The sequence below is a fragment of the Zootoca vivipara genome, chromosome 2 (assembly GCF_963506605.1).
Source record: "Zootoca vivipara chromosome 2, rZooViv1.1, whole genome shotgun sequence".
Taxonomy (NCBI): domain Eukaryota; kingdom Metazoa; phylum Chordata; class Lepidosauria; order Squamata; family Lacertidae; genus Zootoca; species Zootoca vivipara.
Window position 1 is genome coordinate 102,026,391 of NC_083277.1, and position 20,700 is coordinate 102,047,090.

The window sequence follows — 20,700 nt, forward strand, 5'->3', positions numbered from 1 at the left end:
CCAGCACTGAAAATTTTCAGGACAGGTCAGACTTGTATTGCCTAGGGCCAAAGGCATAAGGTGTTCCTAAGGGCCTCTCCATCGGATTTTAGGATATGGGAAAGATTATATGGAATGAGGCAATCATTTAGGCAGCCTGAACCCAAGTCATTTGGTTATCTAAATACATATATTTGGGTTTTACTTGAAAGTACAGTATTGTTACAAGATTGCCATCATTTAAGATGGGGTAAGTTGAAGAATCTACATGACCATAAATAAACAAATAACGGGATTTACTAGATACGATTTTATTACAGAAAATTGTGAACCACTTCTATTAATAAATAAGCAAATAAAGCAATTCAAGTAAATCAATAGCATACTTAAAAGGTAAAGGTAAGGGACCCCTGAAAGTTGCGACACTCATCTCGCTTTACGGGCTGAGAGAGCTGGTGTTTATCCGCAGACAGTTTTTCTAGGTCATGTGGCCAGCATGACTAAGCCGCTTCTGGCGCAACGGAACACCGACCCCAGAGCAGCGCATGGAAACACCATTTACCTTCCCGCCGGAGCGGTACCTATTTATTTACTTGCACTTTGATGTGCCTTCGAACTGCTAGGTTGGCAGGAGCTGGGACCGAGCAATGGGAGCTCACCTGTTGTGGGGATTCAAACCGCCAACCTTCCAATCGGTAAGCCCAAGAGGCTCAGTGGTTTAGACCACAGCACCACCTGCTTCCCCCATAGCATACTTAAAACAGCTAAAAACAACCTCAACAATACTAAATGTCTGACCAATTAAGCTACAGTTAAAATATAGCATGGGGACAGTAACAATGTTCATAGTTAGAAGTTCTTATAAAAAGAAACGACTTTGCTTGTAAGTGAAACAGGAGCATGGAGAGGTCTTGGCAAATCATCCTGAGGACAGAATGCAAAGTCTCTTTTTGTGATCAGAGGAGGGAGGAAGAGAGGGGGGAAGAGGAGGTGTTCTACAAAATATCTGTCTCTGTCTCCTGTTGCTCAGCTCCCTAGCAGATACTGCTGACGCCATTTTCACTCTGGTTCCTGGAGAGTCCATCGCAAGAGTGTGATGAGCACTGAAGACCTCATGTTTGGTTCAGGATCCGTCATCCTCCGTGGCTCCTCTGACAGAAATGCCAGGCTCTGGACCCCAGAAGGAAAATTGGTCCAGGGTCCTGCCCATCAAAAGAGATGGAGCCTGAAAAAACCATCAATATATGCCCATTCCAGGTAAGTATTTCTTTGCTACAGTTTCAATCATCTTCTCTTGCGGCGTGTCCATATCACTTCGCATTCCTTCCACTCTGTAGAGTTGTGTTGAGCACAAGGATCGAAACAGCAGTCTTCCCACCTGGGAATTTTGAGGGGCAGGGCTGGTCCTCAATCATGGATTGAATATTCATGTGTTCAGCCAATGCCTGAACATGTCTGTCGCAATGTCTGTGGTATCCTGGAAGAATCCTCTAGAGCCACAATCTTCCATCTTGGCTTCCCAGATGTTGCACTCCAGTTCCCATCACCCATGACTATTTGCTAAACTGGTTGGGGGTACTGGGAATTGTAGTCTAACAACATCTAAGGATCTAAGACTGAAGAACAGTGCTGTAGAACAGGCACCCCCAAACTTCGGCCCTCCAGATGTTTTGGACTACAATCCCCATCATCCCTGACCACTGGTCCTGTTAGCTAGGCATCATGGGAGTTGTAGGCCAAAACATCTGGAGGGCCGCAGTTTGGGGGTGTCTGCTGTAGAGGAATACTGCGGGTATGGAATCAACGTATTCTGCCCTCCACTGTGCCCCAGATGCCTACAAACACTACGCAAATGTTATGCATGCTTCTGTATCCATATTAGCATATATGCAAACCACATTTCAGCTGCAAACCCTTTCACTTTGTTCAAGTGTCTTGAAGAACTGCTCTACAAATCTGGAGCTGATAAAGAATACGTTGAATCAATACATATTTGCAGACCCTGTGATTTTTTTTTAAATAGAGCATTTGTGTAAAGAATATATTAATTAAGGCCATAGATATCCTTTTAAAGAGAACAGATAATGTACTAACCTACATCACTAGGGGCAAAATCAATATACAAGATTAATTTGACCCAGGCAGGCTATCAAAATGCTTTATAGATCTGACATGGTTCAGACTTCTTTATTGTGCCAAAGGTTTAACCCAGGTTTCATAAGGCGCCTGGTTTATCATTTTGAGAGGGTGTCCTCTCTATGAAAACAACCGAGGCTGTGTGTGCCCATGCAGTGTCAACAAATGGAGCCCTATCGTCCTGAGTCCTTTGTGTTCTTTCTCGCTAGATTCAGTTGCATCAAGGGAAAATCAGCTTCATATGTTTACAAAGGAAAAGGTCAGTTTAAGGAAATGATGCCAACAAATGTGGTCTGAGAAGTTTGAATTAAGTCCATGAACAGACATACAAATATGATTTTCATTCAGAGACTCAGAAGAGTCCATGAAGTTTCTCCCCTCCCCCTCCCCCTAGGAGGCCCCATTTCCCCAAAGGTTTGCTGCTGTTACTCCCCCACATATTCTCCCTAGCATGGAGATAAGAGGAAGGTATATCCAGCAAGGGACAAACAAAAAACCTTATGGGTCCATCTTTCCTGCAAGGAAGAGGTGAATAAACACCATATATTTAAAGCACAGCCCCACTTCCCATCACAAGAATCCTGGGATAGTTCACCCCTCACAAAGCTACAGTTCCCAGCACTCTTGAGAAACTATAGTTCCAGGGATTTTTTGAGGGGGAAATGTGTTTTAAATATATGCAGTGTACCATGGGTAGGCAAACTAAAGCCCAGGGGCCGGATCCGGTCTAAATCCGGTCCGGGAATCAACGTGTTTTTACATGAGTAGAATGTGTCCTTTTATTTGCACCTCTGGGTTATTTGTGGGGCATTGGAATTCGCTCATTTCCCCCCAAAATATATATATATATATAGTCCGGCCCCCACAAGGTCTGAGGGGGCAGTGGACCGCCCCCCTGCTGAAAAAGTTTGCTGACCCCTGCTGTGTACACAGGGGAATAGTGAACTGAGAGGGGAAATCCTTTGCGTTTCAGCCCAAATGACCTCCCACTGAACGGGCCACATAATGGACAAAACACTGCATTGCCTATAACCGTTGTACAGGATATATGACAGTAGACTGCGATGTTACGAAAGCCATTGGTAAATTTTATAGCACAACCTTTGAAAATCATCAGGTTTTCAAGTTGATGTTGCCACCAAAAGAGGCGGTTTTAGGGTAGCGTGACTGGTTCAGCCACACTGGGCAGCACACTGCAGCCCAAAGTCCGCCACTGTTACCCAACCAGGTTGTGTAAATTCTTTGTTCAGGAAAGCAGTTCAAGCATATGTTGTACCATGCATGCTGTGCCCACAAGAAACCAATGGAACTTTTTCAGTGGGCTCAGTGGGCAGACAGCACAGCATTAAGGTTTTTTTATTTTAAAAAGTGTTTTAAAAAAACACATATAAAGTTGAATGTTATTGCACAGCTCATAGATTATTATTATTTATAAAAAAAAAACCCTGAGACAATGTTCTACAGTGGTGCCTCGAATTACGAATTTAATCCGTTCTAAAGGCACCTTCGTAGGTCAAAAAATTCGTAAGTCGAAAAGCGCCATTGGAAACGCGATTTCCCATAGGAATGCATTGGAAACGGAAACATTTGTAAGTCGAAGCAACCCCATCTAAAAATTCATAAGTCGAAAAAAACCCTATCTAAATCCGCCGCGGTATCCGTTCGGATGTTGAGAAATTCGTAAGCGTGCGGCCATTTGCCCCACTCGTAAGTCGAAAAATTCGGTTGTCGAGTCGTTCATAAGTCAAAGTACCACTGTATATCTAACTGTGGGTTGTTTATGCACAAAGAGGCGTTCTGAGTTCTGCGGTGAGATTTTGATTCTGACATTTCAGTGATGAACCTTGAGGTCGGTCAAGGGGATTCAACAAATCCCAAACAGCGAAATCTGAAAAATTCTCAACCTTTTGTAAACTTGCATTTCGGCTCTGAACGTGCTGCTGACCTTGGGACCTGGAATTCCACATGCAGCAGCTGATGAGATTTCTCTGACAGTAAGAATGTTTCCAAGCTGGCAACCTTGCAGAAAGCAAATTTACAGCACTTCCTCAAGAGCACAGCCTAGCCAGGGATCCCACAGACATTCTGCTCCCGAGGCAGTTGTTGCCGGGTGGGTTTTATGTGCAAAATGGCCCTGCAGAGCTTTTCTCCCCCCTCCCCAAGTTCTTGTTCCAAACTGGCATTTAAACATGTTGCTCTCTCTGCCATTTTGCTCAAGAAAAGCACTGGAGGGCTTCCCAGGAATAAGAAAAGCAGACACGTAGTGGTACGGTGATCTTACTAAGCTGGCATTTCCCTCTTAACTGTATGTCCTGTAGCATTGTTTTATCTGTGGGTGAACTTTGCCAAGTCACGTAGGCTCTGCACTTCAAGAGAGGTTATTATTTATGCTCCTAACTGATGCACACATTTCTGAAGAGGATATAAGTGACTTCAAACCAGTGGAGGCTACTCCATGAGGACCAATGGGTCATTGCCCCACCGGTCTGCCCCCAAGCGGCCTCCACCTGCCTATAGAATCATAGAATCATAGACTTGTCCATACAATTGTGACTTGTCCAAAGTTATCAGGTGACTCTGTAATTGAACTGGGGTTTGATCTCAAGTCTCCGAAGTCTAGCACATTTATCAACTGGCCCACAACCTTCTCCCCGCAGAATATGTTACACTGAAAACAGCTGCAATTAGTTATAACGTGAAAGCTATTTCTTCTGCAGTCTTCCTCATTATCAAGTCTGGGCTGTGGGGGATAAATGAATTTGTTAAATCACACACACTCACACACACACACACACACACACACACACTCACACACACACACACACACACACACACACAAGTGACACTTTTATACTATGGCAGTAGGTGTAGCTGGGTATGTTCTCTATATATACGTAGGATCCTTATTTGCTATGCTCCAAAATCTGAACTAAACTTTTTTTGGAAAGCAATTATTATGTAGTAGTTATTTATAGAAGTGTGTGCACTGTGCTGATGACAGCATTGAAATGAGAGGGTGGCTGGAGAGGGGGGAAACGTCAGAAATTGCTCTTTAGTCGAAATGCAAACTCACCTTAGCCTCTTGGGATTTGCAGGTGAGGAAGAGTTCTCTTGTGCTCAGGTCCCACTTACAGGTTTCCCACAGCCATCTGTGGTCTGTGGCCACTGTGAGAAGTGGGTGCTGGACCAGACAGGCCTTTGTTCTGGTCCAGCAGGGCTCTGCTTATGCCCTCCAGATCTGGGCTTCCATGCATGGACCTCCACCTCTATGATACCCTGTGAATGCACTATAGCAGGCACCCCCAAACTTCGGCCCTCCAGATGTTTTGGACCACAGTTCCCATCTTCCCCGACCACTGGTCCTGTTAGCTAGGGATCATGGGAGTTGTAGGCCAAAACATCTGGAGGGCCGCAGGTTGGGGGTGCCTGCTCTAAGCAGTGCAGCAAGGGAGAAGGAGACCCTCTGAGGGACCTACCCTTGCAGTTCAGCCATACAGGCGTAAACTACTTTAATAGTCATTCTTTTCCCATCTGGAGGGCTGCAGTTTGGGGATGCCTGCACTATAGCATACCCACTTAGCCCTTGTGGCTCCGCAAGGCAGGGACAGGGGCATAAAACACAGCCCAACCGTCTGCCTGGTGAATAACTGGCCACCATTAAGCATCTCTTCGTTAAGGAACACCAGGTATAATACTTGTACAGAATCCCTACAAGGGTACCTGACAATACTACTTGCAAGTGAGTCGTACAGTTGTGCACATTTACACATACTGTACTTTTTTTTAACGTGCAGTTATTTTTAAATTGCTTATTTTATTTATATTTCGGTTAAACGGTCTCTCAGCTTGTGTTCCACGTTGGCTTTCGTTAATCTTTTGAATGACTGTATGAGATGTGTTCTTTGTAAATGGCAAAACAAGAGTCTACAATATGTAGATGTTAAAGTAAACAATATTTTGTTTGTTTGCATGAAACGGGATATAAGCATAAGAGAGAGAGAGAGAGAGAGAGAGAGAGAGAGAGAGAGAGAGAGAGAGAGAGGAGTGTGTGTGTGTGTGTGTGTGTGTGTGTGTGTGTGTGTGTGTACATACCTCTCTCGCCCTGATCTGGCCACAGTGATCCATGCGACGTTCACCTCCAGGCTTGATTATTGTAACTCGCTCTACGCGGGGCTGCCCTTGAAGCTGACCCAGAAACTCCAGCGGGTGCAGAATGCCGCGGCGGGGCTCCTAACGGGGTCCCGGCCGCGGGATCACATTCACCCAGTGCTTTACCAGCTGCACTGGCTCCCGGTGGAGTACAGGATCAGGTTTAAGGTGCTGGTTTTGACCTTTAAAGCCCTATGCGGCTTGGGACCCTCGTACCTACGGGACCGCCTCTCCTGGTATGCCCCGCGGAGGACCTTAAGGTCCACAAACAACAATATTCTGGAGATCCCGAGCCATAAGGTGGCTAGATTGGCCTCTACTAGGGCCAGGGCTTTTTCAGTATTGGCCCCAACTTGATGGAACGCTCTTTCACAGGCGACCAGGGCCCTGCGGGATTTGTCATCTTTCCGCAGGGCCTGCAAGACAGAGCTGTTCCGCCTGGCCTTTGGGTTGGACTTAGTCTGACCCCTGCGTTTTTCCTCCCTCATGGCTTGAATTTGACTACTCAAAATGAGGCTGCATTTTAAATTTTAATACTGTATTTTAATCTGTATTTTAATTAATTGCTTTTTATGCTTTATTGTAATTTTATTGGTGTGAGCCGTCCTGAGCCCGGTTCTGACTGGGGAGGGCGGGGTATAAATAATAATAATAATAATAATAATAATAATAATAATAATAATAATAATTATTATTATTATTATATAAAACACATTAAATCCCCACCCCCTTTGGATTAGAAACCCATGGAGTCACATCCGAGGTGAGAGAAAAGAGAATAAAAAGAAAAGGGCTTTTGCCACGCTGCCGATCCTTGAGGAGGGACAACTCTTCAGTGTAAACGAGCCTCTCAAAAGTACAGAGCAAGAGACCGTTGAGCCAGCACAGCATGGGAGCAGCGGCAGGGATGCGGCAAAGGACAGCAAGCTGGAGGCCAAGGGGCAGCAGGAGCCAGGTAAGCAAGAGTTTGTTGTGCCTAGAAACTTCCTCACAGAACTGGCATGTATAGCTACTGTAAAGGTAAAGGGACCCCTGACCATTAGGTCCAGTCATGACCGACTCTGGGGTTGCGGCGCTCAACTCGCGTTATTGGCCGAGGGAGCCGGCGTACAGCTTCCGGGTCATGTGGCCAGCATGACTAAGCCGCTTCTGGCGAACCAGAGCATCACATGGAAACGCCGTTTACCTTCCCACTGCCGCAGTACCTATTTGTCTACTTGCACTTGACGTGCTTTCGAATTGCTAGGTTGGCAGGAGCTGAGACCGAGCAACGGGAGCTCACCCCGTCACGGGGATTCGAACCTCGGACCTTCTGATCGGCAAGCCCTAGGCTCAGTGGTTTAACCCACAGCTCCACCCGTGTCCCTATATAGCTACTGTAGGAGAATAGTAAATGACCCCTGTATGGTTAAGTCCAGTCAAAGGCGACTATGGGGTTGTGGTGCTCATCTCGCTTTTCTGGCTGAGGGAGCCGGCGTTTGTCCACAGACAGCTTTCTGGGTCATGTGGCCAGCATGACTAAACCGCTTCTGGCGCACAGAACACTGTGATAAGTGCCAGAGCACACAGAAATGCTGTTTAGCTTCCTGACGCAGTGGTACCTATTTATCTACTTGCACTGGCAACTGCTAGGTTGGCAGGAGCTGGGACAGAGCAACAGGAGCTCTGCTTGCAGCTGTTATAGTAATGTGCAGAAAGGCAAGGTCCCTTCTAACTCTATAATTCTATGAGAGGAAAGGGGGATCACTCATACCCAACCTCCATACTTTTATTATCAGGTATGAAAGTTTCCTCCTCTGTTGGCCATTGCATGGAGAGATGTGCAGCCCGCCCCCCTACCCCAACAGGGTTTCCTTCGGCAAAACCCACTCTTTAACGCTGAATCGGAACAAATGGCAATTTGGGTTTTTGCAAGATTGTCATTTGTTCCGACCCAGCTGTAAAGAGCAGGTTTTCACAGGGAAAGTGCCTGGGCAAAAAAAGAAAAAGCACCCAGACAATTGGTAGAGCATGAGAGTCTTAATCTCAGGGTTGTGGGTTCAAGTCCCACATTGGGCAAAAGGATTCCTGCATTGCAGGGGGTTGGACCAGATCAGGGTTTCCCAAACTTGGGTCTCTAGCTGATTTTAAACTACAATTTCTATCATCCCTAGCTAGCAGGACTAGTGGTCAGGGATGAGGGGGATTGTAGTCCAAAAACAGCTGGAGACCCAAGTTTGGGGAACCCTGGACTAGATTTTCCTCGTAGTCCCTTCCAACTCTACAATTCTATGATTCTATGGACTGGCACCTAGAAATGCGGGGCAAATGTAAGTGTGGGTGAGCCCTCAGTTCACATTTCCCATGTAGCACTACAAAACATGCACCATGCCATCATCATGCCTTGAGTCTCCCTGTCCTCGGTAAGCTGTAGCCAATGACATGGGGCATTACAAACAAAGGGGAGACAAGACTGTAAAGGAGCTGCTGCTTTCAGCGGTAACTCTCCGTAACACACAGTCTCCACGACATGCAGCCAAGCTAATCAAATTCCAGAAAGAAAATTGTCTTAGGCACACACACACACCAGCCAACACCCAGTGGGTTGTTCAGTTCGTTCCACCAGAGTACAGTCTGCCGGCATGGTTGTTTTTTTAAGAACAACAGCAACCCAGGAAGTCACGGTTCCCAAAGCCTTTGAGAGAAAGGAATGTAGAGTCTCTGTCCAGATCTCAAGTCCTTGTTCATTCAGAACTCTCGTGGCAGCCAGCAGGCAAATATCTGAAATATTAGACATATGAAACGGTAGGATTTCACACCAGGATGGAGTTAGCAACAGATGGTTCTAACAGGCAGACAGCCTCCTGCAACTGCCAAGCTATTCAATAGATTGCAAAGGCCTGACATATTGCTAAGAAGCAGACAGGGACCACACTGCCCTTTTCATGCGAGGAATGCACAGCTGTAGAAAGGGAGGTTTGGGTTCATTTTGTACAATGCGTTTTGTACAATATGAATTTCATATTAGCCTCCATGGCCAAGCAGTATGAAGAATCCCGCTAATATTCATCATAAATAATACACACACACATGATTTTTCTCCTTTATGCGTGCTGCCAAAGTCCTCTGGGCACATACAAGCAATCTAATTAAATACATACCAAGGAATAAAGGAACACTGCCTGGTGAAATTCTTACCTGGGGAATGCAGAGGAAGGATATACACATACTTGCATTAAACTCAGCTCCTAGCCATTAGCCAGACAAGGAGCTCTGCAATTCTCAAATGCTTGCAAGCCCCCTCCTGAGAGAATGTGTAAATTAGTTACATGGATTTGCATAAACACATGTTAGTGTTTGTAGTTGTCCTAGGAAACTCACCACTCCCTGCATCCTATTCTTAATCATTTAATGGGCTAATGGAGAGGATGCTGACTGTATGAAATCTTTAAAAAATACTTATTATTTTTCTTAATTAAGAATTGTTACAGGCAGTAGGCTCTGGCCATAACATGCATTTCCTCTTCTTTAGTCCTAACTAGTATCTCATCTGCCTCCTTATCACACAGCTTGCCTTTCTTGGTGCTCCCACAAATTATAACTAATAAGGCCACATTTGCACTGTACATTTAAAGCAGTATCATACCACTTTAAACAGTTTGTGGTCCGCCCTCCACAAAGAGCCCTGATTTGTTCAGGCTGCAGAGAGCTACACTTCCCAGACTTCTCTGGGAAATCGTGTCCTCCCTCAAAGAGGGCAAGTGTTGCAGTGAGACCTGCCTACCAAACCATAGCTGCCAAGTTTTCCCTTTTCTCGCGAGGAAGCCTATTCAGCATAAGAGAAAATCCCTTAAAATAAGGGATAACTTGGCAGCTATGAACCAAACCCTTGTGTTGTTAGTGGGTATGATTGGATAGCCACAACACCCGGTTGGTAGGTCCCTTGATGCTGGGTTTAATCTGACCAATGGGACGCTAGCCAAATAAGGGACCTATATATGCCAATGCACGTGACCCTGAGCTTTCTCTCTTAGTCAGTGCATCGGAACACCCACCCACCTCTCCCTATATTTAGGGCTTGCGCACTTGACCTTGCTATGCTGTCATGTGTCGCCTGTTGTTGGGACAGGGGCACGACAGGTATTTCCCCCACTTGGCTGATTGGCTGGTGCCATTTGGGTTTTGCATGCCGCGTAGCAAATCATCACAACTTGTAAGGTTGCAGATAGGCTCTGGTTCAGGTGAAAGGGATGGGGGAACGCTCTCGCCATCCCTATGTGAAGGGGTATTCCATTAAAGGAATCCAGGGACTCAATGGTTTGGTCAACCCTGCGAGTGGTTGTGCCCATGCCTGAGTCCAGGGGGACATCTGGGTGGTGGACATAGCATGTCCCCAGCTTTCGCCCATTCCAGGTGTTCACCCTTGGCTGACCTACGATGGAGCTCTGGGTCAGTGCTACCTGCAGCAGTGCAGGGAGCTAGTCGAACCAGAGCCTATGCAACCACTCACTTGCTGTAATCAATAAAGTGGTGGCCTAAATTCTGCCAAAAACCAAACTAAAATTTGAGTCTTGTCTGAATTTATTTAAGGGGGAGGTTAAAAGGTCTGAACATGCAAGAGGGATTGACTATTCAACTACTCCGGGAATTGTAGCTCCGCAAAGGGAATGGGGGTCTCTAAACAACTTTTAGCACCCTTAAGAAACTATAGTTCCTGTGATTCTTAGTGTGAAGCCACAGCTGTTTAAAAAGCAGTATGAAATTCTTTGAATGTATGGTGCTGATGGGGCCATAATGAGGGCCGTGAACAGTGCCGAGCGCATTCTGAAAATGCTCTCACAAGGTCATAATGTTCTTGCTACTAGTATAGCCAGTGCTCACTGTGAACAGGTGGAGTTCTTAGTGTGAGGGGAACTGAGTTCAGAGAGATCTTGGTGAGAGTAGGGAAGAGTAAGGAAGGACGGTTGCCACGGATGATTGATATGGATTGAGCAGCTCAAATAGGGGTGCGCACTTGATAAATGTGGAAGTATGCTTCCCCCCATTCCCAAGAGGCAATGCAGCAGCTTTAAACTTGTAAGCGAAACGATTGTAGTACATGGGGAGAAACTGCCATTGTAAATACAAATAAAGAGTTTGCGGGGGCCCGCTAGGCCAAAACATTCCCTCCTTATGAGACTCCTGCTATTGGCCAGTCTTAAAGTCACCGCTTACCTGGCATCCCAAGCATTTTTAAGCACCATCTAAGTGCTAGGCAATGGAGAGAAAAGCCTTTAAAAAACAAACAAACCAATTTCCATACCTTTACATAAAAGCAGAACCAAAGTTCCTCTATCCACTTCCCGCCTAGTGAAACATTGGCACAGATTGCCTTAAATACTGCTTTCTAGGTCTATGAGTCACCTGACTTTATCCTATATTTAGTGGGCTGGCCAAAAACACAACCTTTGTGAATGTGTGTGTTAAAACACAAGATGAGTGCTGCATCCACACGGCTATTTGGATGGATATATAGCAGGCCTTATCTCAACAGTGAAAGGCAAAGTCTGTGACAGCTGTTTAACAGGGAGGGAAAGCTATGCAACGCCCCTCCTTTGCACTGTGCACTTCAGGAGACTGTTACCTGGAGATTCTTCTGTCTTCTGAGCCAAGGGACAGGGGCGTAGCCAGGATCAAAACTAGGGGGGGGGCAAGCCATGGTCGTTCAGGGGCGGGGCCCCGAAGTGGGAACGTGGGCGGGGCTACAGGGCCAGCTGGCCTGATGATATCGTGGCGGCGGCAGCGGCAGCGGCCACCTTGTGCTTCTGGGGCAGGCAGCATCGGCGGCTACCCTGCTTGGCTGGAGAGGACGGGAGGGTCGGGCAGGCGAGAGGGGGTGACAGGGCGGGCGAGGGCGAGGCAAGGCACGGCCGCAGACACGACGGCTCCAAGGCGTTGCTGCATATCAGCATAATATTTCAACCATGTTGTGGGTTCAAGCCCCACCTTAGGAAAAAATTCCTGCATTGCAGGGGGTTGGACTAGATGACCCTTGTGGTCCCTTCCGACTACAATTCTATGATTCTATTGATATATAGCCATAGCATATGCATCATTCTGCTTTCTTGAATTGTCCTACTCCTAGGCATAGCAGCCAACTCCTAGAGGCCTAGGTGCATCTCCCCCCCCCCCCAATTACTGGTAAATACAGTGGTACCTCGGTTTACGAACGCGATCTGTTCCGGGTCGCAGTTCGTAACCTGAAAAGTTCGTAACCCGAAAAGGGCCCGAACCGCCGCTTTGCGCATGCGCAAAGCGCTATTTCCGCTATTTTTGCGCTTTGCGCATGCGCAAAGGCGTGCGGCGCTTCTGCGCACGCACGCACGGCGAAAATACTTCCGGGTTTGCGAAGTTCGTAACCCGGGTTGTTCGTAACCCGAGGTGTTCGCAACCCGAGGTACAACTGTACTGTATTTTAAAGAGCCACCCCCCCCATGTTGATGGGCTTTCTATGTGGGGCTTTTCTGCCCCCCCGTATTTTATTAAGGATGGAAGAGGGAAGGAAGGAAGAAATAGAGAGAGGGATAACTCATATTTGTGGGTGCCTCTGGGTGATGCTGTGATGCTGGAACTCTGCAGTAAGAGGACGGGAGGGTTGGGCAGGCGAGAGGGGGTGGCAGGGCGGGCGAGGGCGAGGCAAGGCACGGCCGCAGACACGACGGCTCCAAGGCGTTGCTGCATATCAGCATAATATTTCAACCATGTTGTGGGTTCAAGCCCCACCTTAGGAAAAAATTCCTGCATTGCAGGGGGTTGGACTAGATGACCCTTGTGGTCCCTTCCGACTACAATTCTATGATTCTATTGATATATAGCCATAGCATATGCATCATTCTGCTTTCTTGAATTGTCCTACTCCTAGGCATAGCAGCCAACTCCTAGAGGCCTAGGTGCATCTCCCCCCCCCCAATTACTGGTAAATACAGTGGTACCTCGGTTTACGAACGCGATCTGTTCCGGGTCGCAGTTCGTAACCTGAAAAGTTCGTAACCCGAAAAGGGCCCGAACCGCCGCTTTGCGCATGCGCAAAGCGCTATTTCCGCTATTTTTGCGCTTTGCGCATGCGCAAAGGCGTGCGGCGCTTCTGCGCACGCACGCACGGCGAAAATACTTCCTGGTTTGCGAAGTTCGTAACCCGGGTTGTTCGTAACCCGAGGTGTTCGCAACCCGAGGTACAACTGTACTGTATTTTAAAGAGCCACCCCCCCCATGTTGATGGGCTTTCTATGTGGGGCTTTTCTGCCCCCCCCGTATTTTATTAAGGATGGAAGAGGGAAGGAAGGAAGAAATAGAGAGAGGGATAACTCATATTTGTGGGTGCCTCTGGGTGATGCTGTGATGCTGGAACTCTGCAGTAAGAGGACGGGAGGGTTGGGCAGGCGAGAGGGGGTGGCAGGGCGGACGAGGGCGAGGGAAGGCACGGCCGCAGTCACGACAGCTCCGAGGTGTTGCTGCATATCAGCATAATATTTCAACCATGTCGTGGGTTCAAGCCCCACCTTGGGAAAAAGATCCTGCATTGCAGGGGGTTGGACTAGATGACCCTTGTGGTCCCTTCCGACTACAATTCCATGATTCTATTGATATATTACCATAGCATATGCATCAATCTGCTTTCTTGAATTGTCCTAGACATAGCAGCCAACTCCTAGAGGCCTAGGTGCCGCCCCCCCCCCCAATTACTGGTAAATACTGTATTTTAAAGAGTCACCTCCCCCCATGTTGATGGGCTTTCTATGTGGGGCTTATCTGCCCCCCCCGTATTTTATTAAGGACGGAAGAGGGAGGGAAGGAAGGAAGAAATAGAGAGAGGGATAACTCACATTTGTGGGTGCCTCTGGGTGACGCTGTGATGCTGGAGCTCTGCAGCAAGAGAAAGATACTGGTACGCCTGTACAGGAGCCTTGCAAGCAGCTTTCTCTCTGCTTGATTTACAGCAGGCACGTCCAACAGGTAGATTGTGATCTACCAGTAGATCACTGGATGTCTGTGGTAGATCACTGCTAGATCACTGGCACCCCTAAAAAAAGCTCACCCAAAATTTTCCTCCTCCCTAAAAAAAGCTGAACTATGACCTGAAGCCCTAAACAAAAATGGGCCTCCCTTCCTCCTAAAAGAAGCTCAACAAGTTTGACCTAAACTAAAAAAAACAGGGCTTCCCTTCCTTAAAAAAACTCAACAGCTTTGACCTGAACCCCCCAAAAGGGGGTAGATCACTCCCAGTTTTTAACTCTGTGAGTAGATCAGAGTCTCTTGGGAGGTGGCCACCCCTGATTTACAGTATACAGATGCAGGAGGAGGGGCAGACTGGAACACCTCTGCTTTTTATAAACATCACTGCGTCTATCAAAAGCTACAGACCCCCCCCCTTTTCTTATTCATTTCCTTTTAGCCTTGCAGAGCCACCTTAGTCAATGCACCCTCATTAAATCGCCAATAGAACTCTTAATGTGATCCCTGAATGCTCATTAACAACTACCACTGAAGAACAATAGGGTGAATTGGTCAGCTATCAAACCTTGCCTGAAGAGATTTTCTGCTCCATTGTCTTAACTGCTTAAGTACCGGTAGCCACTTTGCTTTATTTATTTGATGTGTTTTTGTTACAGCTGTGTTCCCGCCCCCCCCCCAGCAAGTGGAGAGCTGCTCTCGCTAAAGCAAAGCCCTTTCCACTTCAGTTTTTGGAGGGGAAAAGTGCTGGTTATGGTCTGTAAAATACAATAATTTTTTGCTTCTAGGGGGGGGCAGCTGCCCCCTCCTGCCCCCCCTTGCCTACGCCCATGCCAAGGGAGGCTGTAATCCTGGGCAATTACACTTAATTCAAGTGCAGAGGCTGTTACTGGAAAATTGGGAAGAAAGGCTGCTGCTCATCAACATTTAGGGATTTTTTTTCTTTGCAAAGGAAATGATTTCAAAGCATTCAGACAAAAATATTCCTTGTTATTTTTGCAATGCTTCGTGTTCCTGAATGTTAGAGTTGGTCGGACATTTCTTCCTACTTTCATGAAAACAAAAAAGCGGCTAGCTTTTAAGCCTGGGTTTGTGTTTTTCCGAAGAGAACTATCAGTGGGAGAAAGTGTTGGGAGAGGACTTTCTTATATCTGTTGGATTATTTTACTTTTATACAAATATCGTACTGGTAAAACTAATAATTGGGGCCAAATAAAACATCATGCAGGCGGCCCATACTGCTATTACTAGCATCAAGGGGAGGAGATTTTCTCTACTTTTTCTGCTCTGCAATTAAGATGCAGTTTCTGCAGGAAGGCTATTCAGATCTTTTAAAGGGCGAAAGAGGAAAGGCTTGCTCTCTCTCTGTGCCATCTTCAAGGCAGCCATGTGGGGCTGTGTGAGGGACAGGGGATACCGGGAGGCCCCTCCCATCTTAAGCTCCAGCCCATCCCCAAGCGCTGGGGAAAGCAGGGAGAGTTCCGCCTCAAGCGGAGAATCAGGAAGGGGTGTCCGAGGCTCAGGCAAGGTAGCGGAGCCCCGGCCCAAGGTGGGACAGGAAGGGGGGGGGAAGGGGGGAAGGCCGATCCCGCCGACCCCGGAATTGCGCAAGAAACGTCGTGGGAAGAGGTTGGGTCTCCCCAAGCTTCTTTGCTGGAGGAAAACGCGCCAACCTCCATTCGGAGGTACTGACACCTGACTGACAACATGTATATAGATCGCTCTGAGCACTGTAAATAATCAGCACTTAATAAAAGCCTAAAAGGACTATGCTGTGAGGAGTCGTTACTCTAGAGTAGCCGCATCAGCATCTCTGACAGGCTGCTAATTAGTAATAATAATAATAATAATAATGTCACAGTGGCCGGAGTGGACTACTTCAGAGTAACGACGCTACGCAGCTCTGCATTTTATTCTTTTATTGGTGCTGCGTATTTACAGTGCTGAAGTCATGCTATTTACACGGAGTGATGTGATCAGTCGGTTTCAGAACCTCCTAATGGCTTTTGGCGCGTCTTTCTCCAACACAAAAGCTTTGGCAGACCCATCCTCTTTCCCCTCCTCTTTCTGCGTAGTTCTGGCGTTGGGGGGATGGGTCTCCCCCCCTTATTCGCCCCTTCCTGTCCCACCTGGGACCCTGGCTCCTCTACCTTGCCTGAGCCTCGGACACGACTTCCTGCTTCCCCACTGGAATCGGAACTCTCTCTGCTTTCCCCTGTGCTCGGTGATTGGCTTGAACTCAGGAGGGGAGGGACTTCGCGATATCCCCTGTCCCTCACATCCACCCCCCTCCCAAGCTCTCCTTCACCCCTCCCCAGGTCCCCCCCAGGTGTCGGTGACGACTGGAAGCCTAAGAACTCAGTGCTTTCCGAGCCCGTTGGTGTGAACACCTCCCCCCAGTCCTGCACGCCCCCCCTTCCGCCTGGGAGGATTGGAATCCCAAAAAGTCCGTGGCGTCAGAGCTGGTGGGGGTAAAAATGTTCTGCCAATCTGCTCCTTCCTCTGACTGGGTGGATCTCGGTGACACCCATACCTCATCCTCTGGTTCCTCAAACTCCGCTTCCCAGCGCCATGGTGAACTGCTCTCCCGTGCTCCCTCCCCCTCCCCCTCCCTTTCCATGTGCCAGGGCTTGGGTCTATGGGGAAAGAGGGCGTGAAATTCTTCTACCAGGAATTCCTCCTGTATCTGAGTGGCTGGGACCCATTCATTCTGGGACGGTGGAGCATCCTCCCATGCCATGAGGTACTCCAGTCCCCCCACCCCCCACCTTGAATCCAGGATGGCCGTGGCCTCATTGAGTTGCTCCCTGCCTTCCCTCTCCCCCCCTCCCTCAGGGGTTTGTTCGCTGTCTCGGAGCCTGCTGCTTTCCCTGTACGGCGACAGCAGCGATCTATGAAACACAGGGTGCACCCTCATGTCCTCTGGCAGTGCCAGCCTGTATGCCACCGGGTTGACCTGTTGCGTGACCGTGAAGGGGCCCAACCTTCTGGGCGCCAGCTTTTTGCATCGCCCTCTGATGGGAAGGCCCTCCGAGGACAACCAAACTTTGTCCCCCACCCTAATGACCTCCCCTTGTCGCCTGTGGCGATCTGCCCCCTTCTTGTACGCTTCCTTGGCTCTCTCCAAGTGTTCTCTAAGCTGCTGGTGCACCGTCTCCAGTTCCTCTGCCCAATCCTCAGCCTGTGGGCCCTCCTCCTCCTCCTCCCCCTCCCTCTCTGGGAAAGATCTGAGGTCACGCCCGTAATTGGCCTTAAAGGGCGACACCCCTGTGGAGACGTGCACCGCATTGTTGTAGGCAAATTCTGCCAGTGGCAGGCGATCCACCCAGTCCGTTTGCCGCTGGCTGACGTAGCATCTCAGGTACTGCTGCAGAATGGCGTTGACCCTCTCCGCCTGTCCATTGGTCTGCGGGTGTCTAGCCGTCGACAAGCTGACCTCCACCTGCAGGAGGTTCATGAGCCGCCGCCAGAACCTGGAGACAAATTGGCGGCCACGATCCGAAATAACCCTTAAAGGTAATCCATGCAGTCTGAATACGTGATCCACAAACAGTTTGGCTGTCTCTTCTGCAGAGACCGCCCTGGCACACGGTATAAAGTGGCACATTTTGGACATGAGGTCCACCACCACCAACACTGCGGTCTTGCCCCTGGACGACGGCAGGTCTGTGATGAAGTCCATGGACACTACTTCCCACGGCCTGTGCGGTGTGGCTAAGGGCTCCAGCAAACCTGCTGGTGGCGCTCTGACCACCTTTGCCCGCTGGCAGGTGTCACAGCCCCTTACATAATCCCTCACATCCTCCCGCACCCCTGGCCACCAGAAGTGTCTCATGACTAGGTGAGCGGTTTTGTCCCTCCCAAAATGACCCGCCGTTGGGTTGTCGTGCATCTGCTTGAGGACCGTACGTCTAAGCTGGGTGGTGGGCAGGTACAGTGCACCCTTGTAGAAAAGCAGCCCCCTGCGTTCTGCAAAGTCTTTTGCCTGCTCCCCCCCCCTTCTCAGTTCTCTGAAGATGCGGTTGGCAAATTCATCCGCTGCCGTCAGTGCTGTGAGTTCCGCCACGCTCACCACTGCTGCTCCGCAGGACCATGCTGACGGGGGGGAAATGTGCCTGGGTGCCGGTGGCGCCTCCTCCTCCATGTACTCTGGCTTGCGGGAGAGGGCATCCGCCCTGACATTCTGCTCTCCCGGGATGTAGTGTATGGAGAAGTTGAAGTTCGAGAAGAACTCTGCCCACCGTATCTGCCGCTGGTTGAGCACCCTGGCAGTTCTCCAGAACTCCAGGTTCTTGTGGTCTGTGCACACCTGGATGGGGTGCTTGGCGCCCACCAGGAAGTGTCTCCAGTGCTGGAACGCAGCGTGGATCGCAAGAAGTTCCCGATCAAACACCGTGTAGTTTCGCTCTGGCTGGGTCAACTTCCTGGAGAAGAAGGCACAGGGTCTCCACTCTCTGTTGGCATCCAGTTGCAACAAAATGGCGCCCACAGCTTTATCAGAAGCATCTGTCTCCACGCGTAGGGGCGCGTCCTGAACCACGTGGAACAGGTTCTGGTCTGAGGCGAACACCCTCTTGAGGCTTTCGAACGCTGCTTGCGCCTCTGGCGTCCACCTGAACTTCTGCTTGCCTCTCAGGCAGTCAGTGATGGGAGCCGTAACGCGAGAGAAGTTTTTGATGAACTTCCTGTAGAAGTTGGCGAAGCCTAGTAGGCGTTGGGCATCTTTGCGCGTCCTGGGGCTGTGCCAGTCCAGGATGGCCTGCACCTTGTCCTTGTCCATCGCCAGCCCCTTGTCTGACAGCTTGTAGCCCAGGAAGTCCACCTCCTTGGTGTGAAACTTGCACTTCTCCAGCTTCACATACAGGTGGTTCTCCTTCAGGCGCTGCAACACCTCCCTGACATCTTTCACATGCTGCACTGGGTCATCGGAATAGATAAGGATGTCATCCAGGAAGACCAAGCATTTCCTGAAGAGGAGGGACCCCAGGACGTGGTGCATGAAGGCCTGGAAGCATGCTGAGCCCCCTTGCAACCCGAAGGGCATCACCAGATATTCAAAAGAGCCCAGAGGCGTGAACATCGTGGTTTTCCATTCATCGCCTTCCCGGATCCTGATCAAGTTGTACGCCCCCCTCAGGTCTAGCTTGGTGAAAATCTTGCCCCTGCGTGCCGCTGTCAGGAGATCATCCACTCTGGGCATGGGGAAAGCCACTGGCTCTGTTACTGAATTCAGCCGTCTAAAATCCACCACAAGACGGCGCTGTTGCGTGTCTTTCTTGTCCACCCAGAAGACTGGGCTGCCCCCTGCTGCCTTGCTTTCTCTGATGAACCCCCGCTTGAGGTTCTTGTCGATGAAAGCGCGCAGATCCTCCAGTTCCTGGTCTGACATGGCGTACAGCTTGGCTGGGGGTATAGTTGCCCCTGGCACCAGGTTGATCTGGCAGTCAAAAGGCCTGTGTGGGGGTAGGTGGTCGGACTCCGCTTCGCTGAAGACCTCCTGCAGGTCCCAGTACGGCTTGGGTATCGCCTCACCCCCTTTGATGTGCATGGTGGCCACCGTGGCTATCGGAGGCCCCTCCCCTGGTTGGTGCTGCATGCAATGTTCCAGGCAAAAGTCCGATCCAAACGTGATGCATCTCTGGTGCCAACTGATGGAGGGGTCGTGGCGCGCCAGCCAGCTCATGCCCAAGACGATGGGGGGGGGTCTGAGATGGTTGTGACGTTGAATGCCAGTGTCTCTGAGTGCCTTCCCACCGTCATTCTCATGGGGGGGGTTTGATGAGTGATGGCCCCTCCCAGCAGCTCTCTGCCGTCAATGGTTGCCACGTGCAGGGGAAAATCCAGCTGCAGAAGCTGGATCTGGTGCTCTTCTGCAAAGTTTCTCGAGAAGAAGTTGGCTGAGGCACCACTGTCAATTAGGGCGAGGACCGTCAGGGGATAGCCATTTGGGAGCGTGAGCGTCACTTCTAGAACCACTCCTGCTCTGGGAGGGGTGGGCTGGCTCTGCTCCTCTCTGTGCGGGTGGGTGGGCTGGGGCTGATGTCTGCTGACTGTGCCTGGCTGCTGCCCCTTGTCTCCTGCAGCCAGGCTTTCCCGTTTCCCTGTTGTGGTGCTGCGTCAGTGGGGGAGGGCACAACCTTTCCCGCCTTTCCTTGCCACTCCCTGCGATGTGGGCAGTCTCTGACGAGATGCTGGGGGGAGTTGCAGAGAAAGCAATTCCCACCCCTTCCCTCCTTGCGTCTTGGCGCCGCTGGGGTTTGAAAAGCCCGCGCGCGCGCGCTATCAATCTGCATGGGTTCCTGGTCCTGACTGGCCCCAGGCGTGGCTTGAAAGGGTTGTTGGGGGAGTGGCTTCTCCTGCGACCGTGGGAACCAAGCCCGCTTTGCGCGCGTTGCTTGCTTGTCGCTCCACCGGGATTCCTGTCTCACCCCCACCGCCAGAGCCGCTTTGCTCAGCTGATCCATATTA

The 20,700-nt window shown here is 49.6% G+C and overlaps 1 protein-coding gene across 1 annotated transcript in view; it reads left to right on the forward strand.

Moving 5' to 3' along the window:
* Positions 1–500: 500 nt before the first annotated feature.
* LOC118079656 (uncharacterized) overlaps positions 501–20,700 on the forward strand; it is a 35,026-nt gene continuing 14,826 nt past the window's right edge. Inside the window, exons 1-3 of the mRNA XM_060271966.1 lie at positions 501–1,236; positions 7,005–7,197; positions 10,162–10,177. Of these exons, the coding sequence (XP_060127949.1) occupies positions 1,076–1,236; positions 7,005–7,197; positions 10,162–10,177 (370 nt within the window). The 5' untranslated portion in view covers positions 501–1,075. The remainder of the gene's footprint in view (positions 1,237–7,004; positions 7,198–10,161; positions 10,178–20,700) is intronic.